Below are 19,159 nucleotides of genomic sequence, written 5' to 3' on the forward strand. Positions count from 1 at the left end.
TGTTCATGCAGCAAACCCATCTATCACATATATAAATATCCTCGATCTGCGCATCTCTAGTGAAAATAACTCGGCAGAGCGATGACTAACATCTTTTAGCATGGTGAACGTTTGTGTTGCTCTGAAGATGAGCTCTGGTTGAGTTCGAAACGCATCAGTGTAGTGTCACCACCACACATGACAATCATGATAAACACATTCCTCGCAATACACCCACGCACATCTCTGGTGAAAACGCAGCCTAAAGTCATTCAAGTATTACGTAAGCAGAATTTCAGTAATTTTAGCAAAAGTCAGCAAAACCCTACCTCCCCCCGGCAGTCCACTGGCCACAAGTCATGCCCGCGATATTAAAAAGTTATGATTATGAACAATAGCTACACCAAAGAGTATTAGTTGAGCTACACCGCCGCCGCCGCTCGTTAACTACCTCCTCCATGCATTTTTAGTTATAAATTTGTCAAATTTACATAATATACATATTATTATAGTATACATTCTGCACATTGTTCAAACTTGCGACTGTCAAATAGTATACTTACTTCTCCAGCCAACATTTTGTTCCCTAGATCTAAACAAATCGCAGTCAAAGATAGCGGAAAATACCACGAAATAACGCTTAACTGTTGAAATAATAGCGAAATTTCAAATGAATATCTTCCAAAGTGATACTGAAACCGGTTCCGCTTAGTTGTCAAACAATTGTCAAAGCTGAAATTCACGTCAGAGTTACTAGATACAGGCAAAGCCAAAGAGTTATTTAAGGAGTTTTTATATACTAAGGTAGTACAAAAGTACAATACAATGGGTCTCAAAAACTTTTTATAATAAACTAGCTATTGCCCGCGGCTTCGCCCCCGTTGCTTTTTTTCTGTATTTTCTTCCATAAAAACCTTCACCTGACAGTAATGAACACAACAAAAAAATAATTAGCGACATCGGACCAGTCGTTCCCGAGTTTTGCGCTTAGCAACACATTTTACGATTAATTTTTATTTATATAGATAATAGCCGAAAAAAATACAGAATAAAATCAGTTGATTTATCTTAAAAACGTGGCGTGGGTTTTAACACGGGCTGCCTGAGGAGCTGAGCGAATGTGGCCCATCTGCTTAAGCAAAAAGGGCAGGACATGCTCTTGCGTTCGTTACTTCTTTCGAAGTCTACGCACTGTGTTTGCTGAAATGTGGGTACTCACAATCTTGTCGTTCCTCAAACCGGACATTGGTTTCTTCAGGTAATTGTACCGCATCTCTGCTGCTGGTAACTGTATCATCCAGATTGGGGCATCACTTTACATGGGCAAGGAGTCTGGAACAAGAGGTGAATATTAGTAAGTACCTGTAGGCCCATCTTCCCCACTGGGTACACGGGCCACGTGCCCAGGGGCCCGCGATGGATTGGGGCACCCTAGTCCCTACTAAACTACCAAACGATAACCGATAACTCGAAGGTTCTCGAATGGCGTCCGCGGACCGGGAGACGAGCTGTCGGTAGGCCTTCAACAAGATGGAGCGACGACTTGGTTAAGTTCGCGGGATCGCGGTGGATGCGGAAAGCACAAGACCGGTCTGAGTGGAGAGCCTTGGGGGAGGCCTATGTCCAGCAGTGGACGTCTTTCGGCTGACATGATGATGATGAACCGATAACTACTCAATTCTCGCCTGAAAATCAGGCTTACTGAATGCATGCAGCATGTTGTGCCCAGGGCCTCTAATAGGTGAAAGACGGCCCTGCCTGTAGGGTTCTTCTCAACGCCCCGTATTCATGGTAAACATTTGTTGAGCAACATTGATGAATCAACATCTTGCTGAGTGGCAATATGTTGCGGGTAACACTTCGTGTTGCAGAGTTGCTCACTGCGTGTTGCCGTGTTGCCGTTTGGTGACCGAAAACATCAGTTGAGCAGCTAATGTTGACTTGTACGGACAGGTTTGCAATTTTTCTAGTAACATGGCTGTAGTATGGGACAATGAAAAAGTCATAAAATTTAGAAGGATCCATCTGCCATTTTATGACCAATTATCAAATTTTCTCTTTGCAACAGATACTTTCGTACCCACCACCTTTTTTCGTTTTTCGTAGTTTATACGATAGATAGAGCCATATAGCACCGAGAACAGATAGTCGCTGGTGCCGAAAGGTTCTCGAGTGGAGACCGCGGATGACAAGCGCAGCGTAGGACGTCCACCAACGAGATGGACGGATGACCTGGTTAAAGTCGCGGGTTCACGGTGGATGCAAGCCGCTTCCAACCGATGCAACTGGAGGTCTATGGGGGAGGCCTATGTCCAACAGTGGACGTCCTATGACTGATATTGTGATGATGATGATGATGATGATGACACCTAACGTGTTCCTTAGAAAAACGGTCTTGACAGACGGACTAAAAAATAAATTATAATAAGAAATAATAAATGAATTTTACATAAGTATTCGGTCCAATCTTAGAGGTCCAACTGACCAAACCACTGATTAAAACTATTCCAAATATATCCTTTGCTAGTACCTTGTAGATATTATAATGCACATGAACGTTGTTAAACAACTTCTTTGAAGGTACAGTCCGACTACGCTATGCAATGAGTGCTCACAAACTACCTAGCGTCCATTAGTAACTGTAAAAAGCTAACTTTCCTGTACCAAAATTCTATTGTCCTAAGCAAGTACCTACATAAGCCACTAGTGTAGTGTTGTGGCTGATATTCTCATTTGTGAATATGTTATTCATAATACCGCGTATTCCTACATTGTTATTCAAACCATTTCATACGTTAAATGTATATAATCTTTTCGCTGTGAGTACGATAACACGCACTGAGTTTCGTAGGCACTTAGTTATTATAATATACGCTCAGCGCGGTGACCAATTCGTTAGGTACAAACGCGAAAGTTTATATGGATGGATGTTTGTTACTCTTTCACGCAAGAACTATTGAACGGATTTGCATTAAATTTGGCATACAGGTAATTTATACCCTGGATTAACATATTGTATAAGCTACTTTTTATCCCGAAGTAATGTACGAGTATGGTTAATGTAGGATCAAAAAGTTTTAAACTACATACTAATCGAAGCCGCGGGCAAAAGCTAGTGTGTCCATAATAGTAAAGTAAGTAAGTACTGATGTGATACAGGGTAAAATTTTGGACATAATACAAAATTAGTGATTCGAGCTCAGTTAATGCTAGGTTATTAATTATAATGCATTAACTCTTGTTGAAATTATTCTAATGAAATATGCGGTTTCCATACATTGTTCATAATTTATTAATACCTGGGTGACCGAGCTCCGCTCGGGCTAAAACTCGGTACCAGTTTTCCTAGAGATAAGACCAAGCTAGATCGATTTGTCATCCCCGAAAACCCCTACTACGTAATATATACTTATATACATATACCTATGTATACAAGAATTGCTCGTTTAAAGGTATAAGATTTCAATAATACATAAGACTCATTCATTACCTAGCATTAACTGAGCTCGAAACACTAATTTTGTATCACGTCCAAAAATGTAGTTATCTAGTGAGTCGCTCAATCTAAAGGTTGGTAGGAGTTAGTAATTCCTCGGAATCGATAAGATTTGCAAGGACCCGATAAGGGATGCGGATTCGTATTAAATGATTATTGTAACGGATAACGTCTTAAACCGAGGTTAGCTCAACATGTTTCGGGCTATTTCGTAGCCCTTCTTCTCAGGAGCACGCGACTCGGCGGCTGCCGCAACACGCACACTACGCGGCACCTCTGCTCGCGCCACTGCCCGACGGACCTAACACCGGCGCACAACTACCCGCATTTTTATCGTCATTTTTGTTGTCAATGTCTAATGTAGGGTAGCACACAACACTAACAACATCGCTCCGTAGGCACGTTCACACCAACCGGTGACGCAGCAGGAGTATTTAAAACTGTTTTACAACTCGGGGGTACCGACCAACCGCAATCCCGGTAAATCCCGGCGGATTCGCTTGAGGATCATGTTGTATAACTGGCTAATCAAAATGTTTAAATTTCTTATTCTTTACTATACATTGTATTCTATCTGATGTACGTTTGTCACTTCAATAAACAAAGTCAAATACAACATTCGTTATCAGCACGAAACTCTATATTTAACTGAGTATTACTTATAAAAGCTATATATTCTTTATAAAAAGTGAATCTACTAGTTTTTTCCAGTATGTGCGTTTATAAATTATGAAAATCTGTGAAAATTTTCAATAGTTCACGAAGATATTTTCATACTATTTTTTGTTGTGACATCAAACAGCTGTGCGTATAAATATGGCAAATAATTCGATTTCTGCCATAAAACCACTCATAAACAGAGACGGTTATTCCGTATGGAAATTCAAAATGCGTATGTACCTTATGCATGAAGAGTTATGGGAGACGATCATCGGATATTCTGATGATAGTAAAATTCCTACTGAGGTAAAATCACGTAACGATCAGAAGGCGTTATCGAAAATATGTCTCACTTTAGATGGTATGGCAATAACTCATGTAAGGTCATGCAAAACAGCCAAGGAAGCTTGGGATGCTCTTTCGTCCGCTTACGAGGACAAAGGTTTAGGGCGACGTATAAGCCTCGAAAGGAAACTGTACAGGTACTGTCTTGATGATTTTGATTCCAATATAGAGACGTACATAAATGCTGTCATGTCAACTGTGCAAGATTTAGCCGACATTGGCAAAATTATGGAAGATGCTTCAATAGCTGCGATTCTTCTTGGAGGTTTAAGTCCTCAATATGCACCTTTAGTAATGGCTTTGGAAAATTCCAACATAGACATTACAGTGGATTTAATTAAGACCAAATTATTGAATGAATTGAATAAACCAACTATAGATAACCCAGGTACTGCTCTTCGTACACGAATGAACCAGAACAAACTTTCTACATCCAAATCGAAGAAACCTATTGTGTGTTACGACTGCATGGAGCCAGGACATAAGCGTCCAGATTGTCCCCATAAAAAGGACAAGAAGAAGAGACCCGTAAATCACAAAAATTCTCTATGTGCACTGAATGTCAATGACGGATTAGAGCGTGATAAATGGTTTATTGATTCTGGAGCTTCAGCACACATGACGTCACGAGCGGATTGGATGAATAATGTGAGAAGTTCATCTATTGGGACTGTAACCATTGCAAATGGAGATGTACTGCCCAGTAAAGGCATTGGAGATATTTCTGTCACCACTTGCGGTCAGAATACTAATATAAAGAAGATTACTGATGTAGTTCATGTACCGAACTTGAATTCTAATCTTATTTCAGTAAAGAAGGCAGTAGATAAAGGTTTTAATGTAGTTTTTGATAGAACTGGTTGTAATTTTTATGATTCTGATGATTTTTCTTGTACAGGTGATGTAATTTTACATGGTTCTATATGTGGTGGACTGTATTCTTTAGACTGTACGGTCAACCCAATTACTCAATTATCTGCTTTTGAGACCCACTCTGATGTTTCTAGCTTCAAGCTCTGGCATAGACGACTAGGTCATTTATGTCGCATCGGAATGGATCAACTGAGGAAGGGACACGCAGTGGGCGTGGACTACTCAGAAGTCGATAAGGAACCATGTATCCCCTGCATTGAAGGTAAGCAGAATAGGAAACCCTTTAAGAAAGTTTCACATAAAAGATCAACTTCTGTTCTGGAACTTATTCATTCAGATATATGTGGACCATTGCCTGAAACTTCATTTCAAGGCAATAAGTATATTTTATTTTTTATAGATGATTTTTCTCGTATGACTTTTGTATTCTTTATTCCTTCAAAAGCGGAAGTAAAGAACAAGTTTCATATTTTCCAGTCCACAGTAGAGCGGGAAACAGGAGCAAAGATTAAGATATTGAAGAGTGATAATGGAAAAGAATATGTTAATGCTGAATTTTCGAGATATTTACAAAATGAAGGAATTCAACACCAAACAACAGTTCCCTACAGTCCTCAGCAAAATTCTATTGCAGAAAGAACAAATCGCTCAATTTTGGAGAAAGTAAGGTCAATGCTTTCTGACAGTTCCCTTTCTCCGGCTTATTGGCAAGATGCTGCAGAGATGGCTGTATATCTTAAAAATAGGTCTCCTCACCGTGCTCTCAATGGGAAGACGGCGTACGAGAAATGGTATGATAAAATACCAAATCTTTCTCATCTGCGTGTTTTTGGATGCAGAGCATTCATCCATGTCCCTGAATGTAATCGGAAGAAATTGGACATGAAAGCATCCGAGCATATTTTCGTTGGATATTCAGAAGATCCAAGAAGTTATTATTTCAGAGATATTAGATATCCCAGAAGACTTGTGAAAAGCAGAGATGTTACTTTTTTTGAATGTGATTTTCAAGATTTGAAAGTAAAGACAACTTGTAAGTCTGATAATGATTTAACTGAATCAGCAGTTGTACCTCTATTGCTTAGTTCGCAAGTAAACTCGTCAAATAGTTCAGATAGTCGAACACCTGTCACAAGCGCTGTCATCGAAAATGAACAGATTCAACCTGATATTGTAGATATTATATCAGAAGATGTTCAGTCTGATATTAATGTCGTGGAACAGTGGCATAACGCTGTTACTCCAAATGTGTCAGTTCAACCTGTTATTGCATCTTCATCAGAAGAAACTGAATCTGATACTGATTCTGTAGAACCAAGGTACAATTTGAGACCCAGAAAACCTAATTCTGCTGCCAATTGTGTATGCATGCAAACTTCATCCCCTCAGCTGATGGATGAACCTACAACTTATACACAGGCTGTGAACGCAGAAGATAGTGATAAATGGTATCAAGCTATGCAAGATGAATATCAGTCACTGCTTGAGAAACAAACTTGGGTTCTCGTTGATAGACCAGATAAGAAAGTCATACCTTGCAAATGGATCTACAAGCTGAAGAAAAATGCGCATGGTGACGTAATTAAATATAAAGCTAGACTTGTCGCGAAAGGATTTAATCAAGTTTATGGCATTGACTACTTGGAAACTTTCTCTCCAGTCGTCCGAAATTCTTCTTTACGCATGTTGTTCGCATTGGCTGCGGAAGAGGGAATGAAAATGCACCATTTAGACGTTGACACGGCATTTTTAAACGGAATTTTGGAGGAAGAAGTGTATATGAGTCAGCCGGAAGGATTTATAAAACCTGGTCAAGAAGATAAAGTATGTTTACTGAAACGATCGCTTTATGGCCTCAAACAGGCTTCACGAGCATGGTATAAAAAGTTGACCGAAATTTTGCAATGCATAGGTTTTAACCAAACTCCTTCGGAAGCATGTATTTATACTAAAAAGTTTGGTAACGAGTTAATAATACTCGCTTTCCATGTCGATGACATTGTCATTTTGTACAAAGAAAATAAAACGCTAAACACTGTCATATCTGACTTGCGGAATCATTTTAGTCTGAAAGTGATTGGCAAACTCAGTTATTACTTAGGTTTAAATATACATTACAAACCTAATGAGATTAAAATATCTCAAGAAAGTTACATTCGTGATTTGCTACAAAAGTTTCACATGATGGACTGTAAGAGCGTTCCTACGCCGTTGGAAACTAAAAAGTTTCTGCCGAGTGAGAAGAATGTAAGTGAATCTTCATTATCCTATCCGTATCAGCAATTGATAGGCTCACTCAATTTTCTGGCCGTTAATACTCGTCCAGACATTGCTTTTGCTACATCATATTTGAGTCAATTCAATACTAAATATGATAAAAGTCATTGGAAGGCGGCAAAACGTGTATTACAATATTTGAAAGGCACTATGGATTTGGGCATTACTTACAGGAAAGACGGTGGATGTTTAATTGGCTACGCGGATGCAGATTGGGCCAATTGTCCTATGGATCGTCGTTCATACACCGGATTCTATTTTTCTATGGCCGGAGGAGCCATTTCATGGGAAAGTAAGAAGCAAACCACCATTGCCCTGTCGTCCAGCGAAGCGGAATATATGAGTTTGTCCAGTGCGGGTAGAGAGGCTGAATTTCTGAGGCGATTGATGTGTGAACTTACTGGTATGTCAACTATTATTACTATTTATAATGACTCACAGTCTGCCCAGAAGTTGGCATTGAATCCGGTTCATCACAACAGAACCAAGCATATAGGGCCTGGACACATGTCGCCGGTACGGTGCCGTCTACGGTGTCACGGCGCGGCGCCGTCAAACGGCGTCGTGCCGAAACACGGTGCCGCGTACGGTGCCGTACACGGCGCCGCGAACGGCGTCGTACCACGGCGCGGTGCCGTGTATGACGCCGTGCACGGTGCATCGCTTGGTAGTTTAACTAGTTTACGTTTTGCTGCTGAACGCATAACACGCAAGTAAATAGTGCATAAAAATCTCTCCATCATGGTTCATTAAAGACATGTATGGATTCACCCAATATGTTCGTTTCTGTTTTTTCTTCATTCGTCGTCTTAGCAGTAGGAGCAGGAGAATACGTTTTTCTTGTCCATGTCAAGGCAAAAACTGTATACTTGTATATATTTAAAACGACAATTGTTTTGTATATTTGAACGATGGTTGTACTTGCGTGTTATGCGTTCAGCAGCAAAACGTTAACTAGTTAAACTACCAAGCGATGCACCGTGCACGGCGTCGTACACGGCACCGCGCCGTGGTACGACGCCGTTCGCGGCGCCGTGTACGGCACCGTACGCGGCACCGTGTTTCGGCACGACGCCGTTTGACGGCGCCGCGCCGTGACACCGTAGACGGCACCGTACCGGCGACATGTGTCCAGGCCCATAGACACAAGATTTCATTATATACGAGATTTATTATCGAACAATATTGTTAATGTCGTATATATCAATACTTTGGAGATGTGGGCTGATGTACTAACTAAGCCATTGGCTCGTATCAAGCATCAGAATTGTATAAAAGGAATAGGTTTATGTTTATAATCATGTTTTGATTACGGGGAGTATGTTGTATAACTGGCTAATCAAAATGTTTAAATTTCTTATTCTTTACTATACATTGTATTCTATCTGATGTACGTTTGTCACTTCAATAAACAAAGTCAAATACAACAGATCAGACTCTTTTGAGTCATCAGATCCGGATTTACCCCTCTCTATAGCCCTAAAGTCCGGGGACTCGCGTGACTAAACTTTTCCCCCCATTATTCATAGGTAACCTAATTGAAGCCATTTGGATAGCTTAATGACCGCTTTACGCATCGAACGTACCTAATGGATAAATTACCTTTTGTTATCAATATACGTACAAGGATAATCAATACTAATTAGTGAGTCGGTCATTGTAGGCAAATGGTTTTTTTAGGGTTCTCTACCTCAAAAGGAAAAACCGGCCAAGTGCGAATCGGACTCGCGAACGAAGGGTTCCGTACCATTGAACTAAAAGAATTTCCTTGCGACCTTACGATAGCTAAGCTTATGCAAAATATGCGCAGGAGGAGGAGGTATGCGCAGGTAAATTTAGTTTCATCTCCCTTGCTACGGCTTGGATCTAATTTCAGCAATGGTAGTAAATTAAAACATGCCTTGACAGTAAATAAATAAAAATCAAGGTAGTTTTGAAGGACGGTTAAAAATTTTATTAATAATTTGTGGGTAGTTTTGTTTTGTTTCATAAAACGTAAGTGGGTACTTGGGGAGTTACAGTGACTAATTAAAACGGTGGTTGTGGTTCGTTAGTCTAACAAGTGGTAGCATGGTGTACGGTTGTGTCACTCTGAAGATGAGCTCAGGTTGAGTTCGAAACGCGTCAGTGTAGTGTGGTGGTGGTGATAGATGGGTTTGTGTGATTTGTGTGTGTTCTTACAGTGTGGAGGTGGAGGAACTGCATGAACACGCATATTTTGCATAAGCTTAGCTATCGTAAGGTCGCGGGTGAGCAAGGAAATTCTTTTAGTTCATTGATATGGACCTCCGCAAAGTAACGCCTGATACAATAAATTATTCCATACCATTATCTATCTAATCACTGATGTATTAAACTGTAGATACACATTGCCAAACAAAATCCCCATCAAAAAGTGTCCGAACTATTTATTTGTTTGTGTAACAAATAAAATCATCACCCACACACATTAATTAAAAGAATACGTGACGAAATTTGAACCTAGTCTTTACTAAGTTACAGTTGAATTTCGCTAGCGGCCATATTCCACAGTTAATAAAAATATTTACGTGTGCGTAGAAACACTGATCCCACCACACAAACAAATAGAAAGAATACGCGACGAAATTTGAACCTAGTCTTTACTCTATTACAGTTGAATTTCGCTAGCGGCAAAACTACACAACGCTTGACACTTGACAGCTAACTCCACAATTTCACATACGCATGCTCGAATATGAATGTAAGCCTTATCAGAAAAGGCAGAGGGATTAATTTCACTTGCTACATTGAAGGCGACGTTGCAAGATTGCTTGGATGAGTTTGACGTTTCTTAAGACGGACGAATTCAGGTTGTAGAACAAAGAATGCATTCGGACTTTCGGAGAGGACTTTTGTAATAAAAAGTTTTTGTCAATTAAATTTAAAAAAAATTAAAAGGTAACTTTTAAGCTAATTTTCTTTAGTCCAAATGTTTACCGTTTTCGAGATAATCTATATACAGCTGGATTAAGACTATTTGATGCCTTAAGCAATGCACGCCTATGCCCCTCCCCCCTTATCGATATTTTAAATAAGTATTTATTACGACGAAATATTATATTTATGAAATACGATAGAGATTATGGGGAGGCACGAGCGAGCGGATTTTCAAACAGCCTTACCTTTTATGTGCTAACAAAAAAAAATTGTTGCTGTTTATGGTGAACCCAAGACGTGATGCCCTAAGCAATCGCTTAATTTGCTTATGGGCTAATCCGGCACTGTCTATATATATATATAAATTAAAATAATAAACTGACTAACTGACTGTTGATATATCAACGCACAGCCCAAAACGCTGCACCTAGAGACCTACTTTATGCCCTGGTTACCGAAGTACTCGTCAAGACGACAAACGAGTCCAAACTCGATGTGGTCGTGTCGTTTATCACAGAGTTCCTATGGTCATCCGCTAGCTTTATCATTAGATCAACTCCATGTTATAATAATATTGCATTGTCATCGGATTTAAGTATACATGCGTGTAAAATTTCAGCTCAATCGGTTGAAGATATCCACTTCAAATTTGAGTTGAAAGATTCCACCCGAGCAAACATAGTTACATTACACTGCAAATAAATATAATGCTTGTAATAAGTTTTTGTTAAAAATTTAATTTTTAATACTTACTGCACTTTTTGTTGACTGTACTTGAATTGTCGTCTAAACTACATATCTGTACCAAATTTCAAGTCGGTACTTTTAACTATTGAGGAGTTCCCTCCTGCAGAGACGATTCTGACAAAACCACCAAGTTGTCACTACCAGATTATTGTATTGTCACCAAATTTACATAAGTATGCCAAATTTCAAGTCGATCGGACCACTGGAAGTGGGTCAAATTTAGCTTCCAAGATTTGACCCAAACAAACAATAAATAAATAAATAAGCAAACAGGGCAAGCTACAAAAAAGCTTCTAAAAATATCGCCGAAATGTAAGCACTTGTGCAAGTATTTCGAATAAAAAACAATTTGAATTCTCATCCTCCTTGGTTCTGGCTGTTTGCTTCTAAAACCATTGCCAGCGCACGCCGCGCGCAGCTCAAAAAAAAATTGCAATTTGCAGGCTGTCTGTCAGCACAGTTCATTCGCGGGAAATTCGGCGGACATCGTATGTTGTGTAATTAAATAATAAGAAGCTCGACTAGTGTGAATAAATTGTAAACTGTATTATAAACCTTGTACACTGTTTAAAATACTTAGTATGATTTTTTAGTGTAAAAAGCAATAGGTAAACATAGTGATTAATACGGTGTAGATTTGGCGAGCGCTTTATCAAAGTTGGCTTCATTGAGGTTTGTGGTTCATAAATTGCTTTATTAATTTTGCACAAAAACGAATAAACCACACAGTCAGACAGTCAGTTCAGTACATTATATTATCGACGCTTTATAAAACATAATTAAAATCGCAAACTTCAAGGTAAATATTCAAACGACATAGCTACCCGTTGCTAGGCGACTCGGTAAATAAAATAGTGACGGCAACTCCACTACACTTTTGTTCCATGTTCTGTTGTTTATCTGTTTCGTTTTACTGATATGCTTTCCTGTGCGTGTGACAAAGACAAGGCATTTGTCAATGTTGTGGAATTCTGGCAACGTTTATCTTTTAATTAGCAATTTAGAAATGGCTTTAAAATTAATTTAAATCAATATTTCTCTCTGATTATTAGAATTTAATAGAAAAAACAACAAATACTCGCTGAAAGTATGATATTCCATCAGATTTGTTCCGTTTTCGCGAGTGATTTTTGCACTTTTTAATGACGCACGTGGGCATCGTTACGCTTGCACTGACAACAACGTACTGAGAAAAAAGAAGGCCACATTTACCAAAGTGGCGCTCATTTGGCTCTGACATATTCGGACGCGCGACTGTGGATCTACAGTTTAATACATCAGTGTATCTAATGCCTTTAAACGAGCAATTCTTGTATAAAGTATATGGTATAAATATATTTCGGGGATCTCGGAAACGGCTCCAACGATTTCGATGAAATTTGGTATTTGGGGTTTTCGGGGATCACAAATCGATCTAGCTTAGACTTATTTCTGGGAAAACGCTTATTGTCGAGTTTTAGCCCAGATACTCTATATATTACAACATTAGACATTAGCAAACATATATAACTGATTATCTTAACGAGCAAAGTTCATGAATGGTGAGCTATAAGGTATTGAAACCTTGCTGTCCATTACTGGATACTGCTGTGGTTATCATGTCTATGATTGGTGCCGTCTCACCCTATGTAAAAGTAAGCGTAACAAATATTTTTTAATTGGTAATAGTTTTTTTTTTAAGCTTTTATTTAGTTTCATCTGCCTCCGTTTTCTGTCTGTCTATCTGTCTATAATCAAATCTTGCAAGTTAAATTCGATCAACTTCCAGTAGTTGGATTGACTTGAAATTTGGTATACTTATGTAAATTGCGTGACAATATAATAATCTGGTAGTCCGGCCAAGATCGTCTCCACAGGACGGAACTCTTCAACGGCTAATGGCATCGACTTGAAATTTGGTATGCAAATGTAGTTTGGGTGACAATACAAGTACAGTTAACAAAAAGTACAGTCAGCAATTTTTTTTATTAAAAATGAAATTTTTACCCAAAACTTATTCTTATTATAAGTTATTTTTTCGGAATAAAGGAATGCCTCTTAGATGGTGTTTTATTTTTATAGTTAGGTATATTTATGTAGTTTTTGTTTATTTTGTTTCCTATCATATTGTTGGAATAAAATGTACGATATTATTATGTATTATTTATTCTGGTCTTCTAAACAAACATATTTGCAAAATTTCATGGCAATCGGCTTAGTACTCGTAGTTAAAGCGTGAGAATGGCAAAGAGCATAAAAATTGTACGTTGCCAAGGCGTCACAAATATCTACCTATATACACCTTTATGCCATTAACCATAAGGTCGATGTGTATAGGTAACATAATATTTTGATCCTATGGCTGTACAAATGTACAGATATTTATGCACTTGTTATTGCTTGTATCTATCGGCAGCCGATCGTAAAATCCGCCAGATCACGAAATTCCTAGGCATATCGTGAAATGGCGCCTTTTCATGATTTAGCCAGTTTAGGCAGATCATGAAATTCCTAGGCATATCATGACCGCGGCACGCTCGCTTCAGTCGCTCAGCTCGTGCGTTGTGGTCAGAATTCATACTAACCACTCCTCGCTTCGCTCGTCGTACCAAAATTTTCCTTTTTTTCCGCATATCACGATGTGCCCGGTATAAAGCTAGGAATATCGACGAATGCATTGCTCTAATCGATCTGCCGTATTGTTTCTCAGGCACATCGTGATATGCCTGACCAACTTTTAGGCATATCATGAAATGGCGCCTTTCATGATGCCTTGGAATTTCGTGATCTGGCGGGTTTTACGATCGGGCGCCGACATATCGACTGCATAATTATACATAGATACCCCATTTCAAGGCCCTGTCTCTATAAGCAAGTGGATTTGTGTTGCTAAACTTCAAATTGATATGTCCAGTAATGCCCACTCTATCTCCTTAGGGGAGTATCTACCTTATTTGCCTTTTCTTTTGATACCAAATCTTAAAAAATCTTAGTTGGACTTATCTGAGTTTGAAGTTTAGCAACACATTTTAGACTCTCGTAATTTTACAAAAACAAACATTGCAAGCTACTTAAACATCGTTTTGTAAAATAATCCAAGTAACAGATAACTTGCAAACATTGATTGAGAACACTGACAGCAGCAGGTAGGTACTTCGAAGACATGTCACTAACTAAAGTAATTAATTCAAATAGGTACTTACGTATCTATGCAAAAAATTGCATCAATTAGTAGATGAAAACAATTTAGATATATAGTTTTAAATTGACACTTTGTTCACTAATAAAATAACACTGGCCAGCAAAAAGCGTTAGAAGTTATACAAAAATATCAATTCACTGATAAAACACTGCATATTCAATATTTTAGTTAAGGTTATTAAAAACCTGATTAAGTTTATCAACCCGTCGAGAACACAACCAGTGTTTTATAATCTTTTTTTACCTAAATATGGTAAAATTAAGCTCGATTTATCGGCGAAGGTTTAACATGTTATTATTTGGGGAAAATATAAATAGAAACTGGGTGGTGAGGTTTGATTCGCGCATGACCGTATCTCGCACATGCGCATTCTGCCCCCTGCCCCCCTTATCTTTAGCTGCACGTTGGCTGCACGTAATACATACACAAGGATTATTAAAAACAAACATGTATTTCGAGCGCTATAGGAACCCCGCGTTTTTTTACCAACTCATCATCATTATCATCATGTCAGCCGAAAGACGTCCACTGCTGGCCATAGGCCTCCTCCAAGGCTCTCCACTCAGACCGGTCTTGTGCTTTTCGCATCCACTGCGATCCCGCGATCTAAACCAGGTCGTCGCTCCATCTTGTTGGAGGCCTACCGACAGCTCGTCTCCCGGTCCGCGGACGCCATTTTTATTTTTACCAACTGCACTGAACTAAATTTAATTACACCATAGCGAAAGCAACCCTAAATTTGCGAAGCCTAGTACTAAGTTGTGGTGCTCTGATGATAAACTCTGATTGAGTTCGAAACGTGTTAGAGTAGTGTGGTGGTGATATGCTGCCTCTGCACCATAGCGTCCTCGACTGACCTTGCGCTATGGTGTAATGGGATTTAGAGGCCTTCGAAGTATGTTGGGCCAATTGTCAGTATGTCCGTCCGTAGTCAACAGGAACCCTTATAGTTTCGCTATGTCTGTCCGTCTGTCTGTCTGTCTGTCCGCGGCTAAGCTCAGCGGCTAAGCTGTATTTTAGTATACAGTCACGCCGACAGTGGTAAAATAAAAAAATAAAAATTGTTTTTTTAGGGTAGGTACCTACTTACCTCTTATACGTACCTAGACACGTAAAGTGGGGATTTTTTTTCACTTCCACCCTATGTTGTAGGGTATCGTTGAATAGATATTTGATAAAGTGAATATTTTCGAAGATATATGTTAGGTATTGTATGAACAATACCTACGAATGTTTGTTCTCAGGCCTTGGATGTTTATTATGTATTTAAGTATGTTATTTATCTATATAAGTACGTTTATCCTTTGCTTCGTAATCTATCCATATAGTACAAGCTATGCTTCCTTTAGGACTAGGTCAATTGGTGTCTAGTGTCCCATGATAACAAAATATATAAAAAAACATATTATTAAAGGTACAAATGAATACGTTAGAAGAATAAATTGGTATATCCAAGAAAATGGAGAACATTTCAAGCAACTAATTAATTAGTTTACCATATTTTGTAAATAATTAAAATCATTTAAGATTTCATTTAATTTATCAAGTTACTAGCTTATGCCGCGACTACGTCTGCGCGGATCTAGGTTATCGCGCGGTGGCGCCCTCTACCGGAATAAAAGGTATCCTATGTTGATCCTTGGGGTTCAAACTACCTATTTACCAAATTTCATCAAAATCGGTTTAGTGGTTTCGACGTGAAAGGGTAACAGACAGACAGACAGACAGACAGACAGACAGACAGAGAGTTACTTTCGCATTTATAATATTAAGTAGGGATTTAGAAAGATACATCCTTACAATTGACTAACCTAACCTAAACTAACCATCGATGCAATAAAAGTACCTACAGGGTGTAATTTTTAGGTACAGTCACGTCTAAAAGTATGTATACACAAAAAAATTTGAAAAATATGTAGCCACACATTTTCATCATAAATATGTATCTATTACTGACACCAAAAAATTGTATTCATTAAACTGTTTCAGTATTATGTAATCACAAAATGCTTCAGAAAGTTGCATACTTAAATAAATTCCATTTAAATGTATCCACCTCGTAGGCAAAAATAAGTATACATGAATGGGTTCCATATACATATAACCACACCAATTTGGCAAATATTTGTATACGCCGTTTGATTCATAAATATGTAAACACGATTTGATATTTTGATTCGTTTTGAAGAATTACTGTTTTGTTAAGATTACATGTCTGTCTCTTTCGTAACCTGCATACGGGCAGGGACATACATACTACGAATTCATACTCCATTAAAATAATATTATATACTGGTGACCCGTTACGGCACAACACGGTTACGGTATACATAGACACCGTGAATCACACTATTTATTTGTGAAAACCGCATCAAAATCCGTTGCGTAGTTTGAAAGATCTAAGCGTACGCTCGAGCCCGCCCATTCGTACTGCAAACCAAGAACTGGCTACAGTGCGGCTCTACCACTAACAATTAACAATATAATTAAAATAAAAACAAAAAAATGCTTAGTGCACCTTTCTGAGAATGACCCTAAACTGAAATACTCAATATTTACAAGTCAATTCAATCTAAGGACTGTCAAGTGCGTCATAGAATAATCGTGAGATAGACGTATGCAGTGACAAGTCCGCACTGTTTTCGTGAATTGTCAAATCAGTTAAATATACAACTTACGATTCTATGCCAGTCAGACAAGGTTTGTTGTTGCAGTCTGGATACATATTTATGAATCAAACGGCGTATACAAATATTTGCCAAATTGGTGTGGTTATATGTATATGGAACCCATTCATGTATACTTATTTTTGCCTACGAGGTGGATACATTTAAATGAAATTTATTTAAGTATGCAACTTTCTGAAGCATTTTGTGATTACATAATACTGAAAAAGTTTAATGAATACAATTTTTTGGTGTCAGTAATAGATAAATATTTTTGATACAATGTATGACTACATATTTATGCAAACTTGTTTTTGTATACATATTTTTAGACGTGACTGTACAGATTTTAGTCGGTTCCGTTTGTTCGGGTGTGGCTACGAATAATAATTTATAAATAATTATTCGTAGGGGTGTGGCAAGCGAATTTTCGAAAAACTTTGAATGCAGTTTTCTCTCAAAAATAAAGGAATGTTATTTTTGAGTAAAATTTTCTATCTACAGAATTAAGAGTACTTTCCCTTCAGGTAGCATTACAAAATTCCACCCTAAGGCGGGCCGGGTGGGCCGTGCCCACCCCACTAAAGTCTAGTGCAGCGGTTCTTATCTTAACCTTTTGGCTCGCGACCCAAAGTGTTAATAATATTTGTAGGCCGCGACCCTAAAATACCGAAAAAAATTACGTCAAAGTAAAATATTTAAAAAATATTTTTTTTGCGAGGGTTTTATTAAAAGAGAATCCCTGCGACCCATCCCAATACCACCCGTGACCCAAATTTGGGTCGCGACCCGAGGTTAAGAAACGCTGGATGTTGGGCTACTGATTCGAAATTCCATACTACTGATATCTTTACACAAAATCCAGGCCAGAACATGAAAAATAACTAGATACTTACGCCAATGTTTAGGTACCTAACGGCAGTGATGGATGATAAGTATGACGAAAGTTGCATTGTATCCAAATGTGCAGACCACACACGACTCAACTCACGATTTTTTCAATCACCGGGCTGCCAAACAAAAATGTTCATTCCACGCTGCTAGTAGTTAGGTACTATGTTTCAACTTATTACCACATTCCGATAAATCGTGATGAAAACTGCACGCTGTCGCGCTTTTATTCTGCGGATTTTTATTATTATTTTATATAAACAAGTGGTACAAGTGAGTGGAAAATTACGAGCCACTATTGTAATAGCTGGCGAGTCATTATTAGTACTTTCAGCTACTTTATAAATTATACTTAAAAAATTTAACAAGCCAGTTTTCAGAAATCTCCTTAGCATTAACGAAACGCCTTGTGACATTTAGATGACACTTACTTAGGGGGATTCTGGCGGGAACTCTTAAACGAAGCGCGCGCTCTGAGTTTTATTTAAGTTGTTTTTGCGATCTATCTTGATTTTATCAGCTGAAAAGTTATGAAAAGTGTTCAAAACGTTTCTAAACATGATTGGTGACGAAGGAGGAGGCGATAGCCCTCCAGTTATCAAGGCCAGGAAAAGGGCATCAGTGCCCGAGGAGAATGGAGAAGGCTCCAACGAGGGTGATTTGTATTTACCCTATCTAAAGCCAAATTATAAAAGGTTGTATCCCGAAAATTCGTTAAATGTCGAATTTAAAGTGTTCATTGAGAGCAAGGACAATAAGGAAAAGCTAGGTAACAAAAGTCCAATTTACCTGAACCATATTTTTGCGGAGGTGAAAGGTGTGGTGGCCATTCGCAGAATAAATGCGAATAAAATAACAGCGATCTTCAAGCAGTATAATACGGCGAACAACTTTTTAAACAATACCAAATTCATGGAAAAATATAACATGAAAGCTTATATCCCGGCTGCGCAAATAGAACGAACGGGCATAATACGGTATGTACCACAAAACATTTCCAATAAGGAGTTGTACAGTAAACTGTCTTCCAGCTTCGACATCGTTGCGGTACGGCGCTTTACTAAAAAAGTCGGTCAGAATAGGGTACCTCTACAGACAGTGAGTATTACATTCCTGTCAAATACATTGCCAGATAGTGTGCAATAC

At 38.5% G+C, this 19,159-nt stretch overlaps 1 protein-coding gene across 2 annotated transcripts in view; it reads right to left on the reverse strand.

The window, feature by feature from the left end:
* The window catches only part of LOC141445605 (beta-1,4-glucuronyltransferase 1-like), a 37,475-nt gene extending 22,694 nt beyond the window's left edge, over positions 1–14,781 (reverse strand). Inside the window, exons 1-2 of one of the 2 annotated variants that reach the window (XM_074111448.1) lie at positions 14,458–14,781; positions 1,199–1,311 (exon numbers count right to left, since the gene is read on the reverse strand). In XM_074111448.1, the coding sequence (XP_073967549.1) occupies positions 1,199–1,276 (78 nt within the window). In that variant the 5' untranslated portion in view covers positions 1,277–1,311; positions 14,458–14,781. Of the gene's footprint in view, positions 1–1,198; positions 1,312–2,509; positions 2,582–14,457 lie in introns of those variants that run through there. The other variant, XM_074111449.1, reaches the window with a different exon arrangement.
* Between the last annotated feature and the right edge of the window lie 4,378 nt (positions 14,782–19,159).

This window comes from Choristoneura fumiferana, chromosome 2, assembly GCF_025370935.1.
Source record: "Choristoneura fumiferana chromosome 2, NRCan_CFum_1, whole genome shotgun sequence".
NCBI classification, from domain to species: domain Eukaryota; kingdom Metazoa; phylum Arthropoda; class Insecta; order Lepidoptera; family Tortricidae; genus Choristoneura; species Choristoneura fumiferana.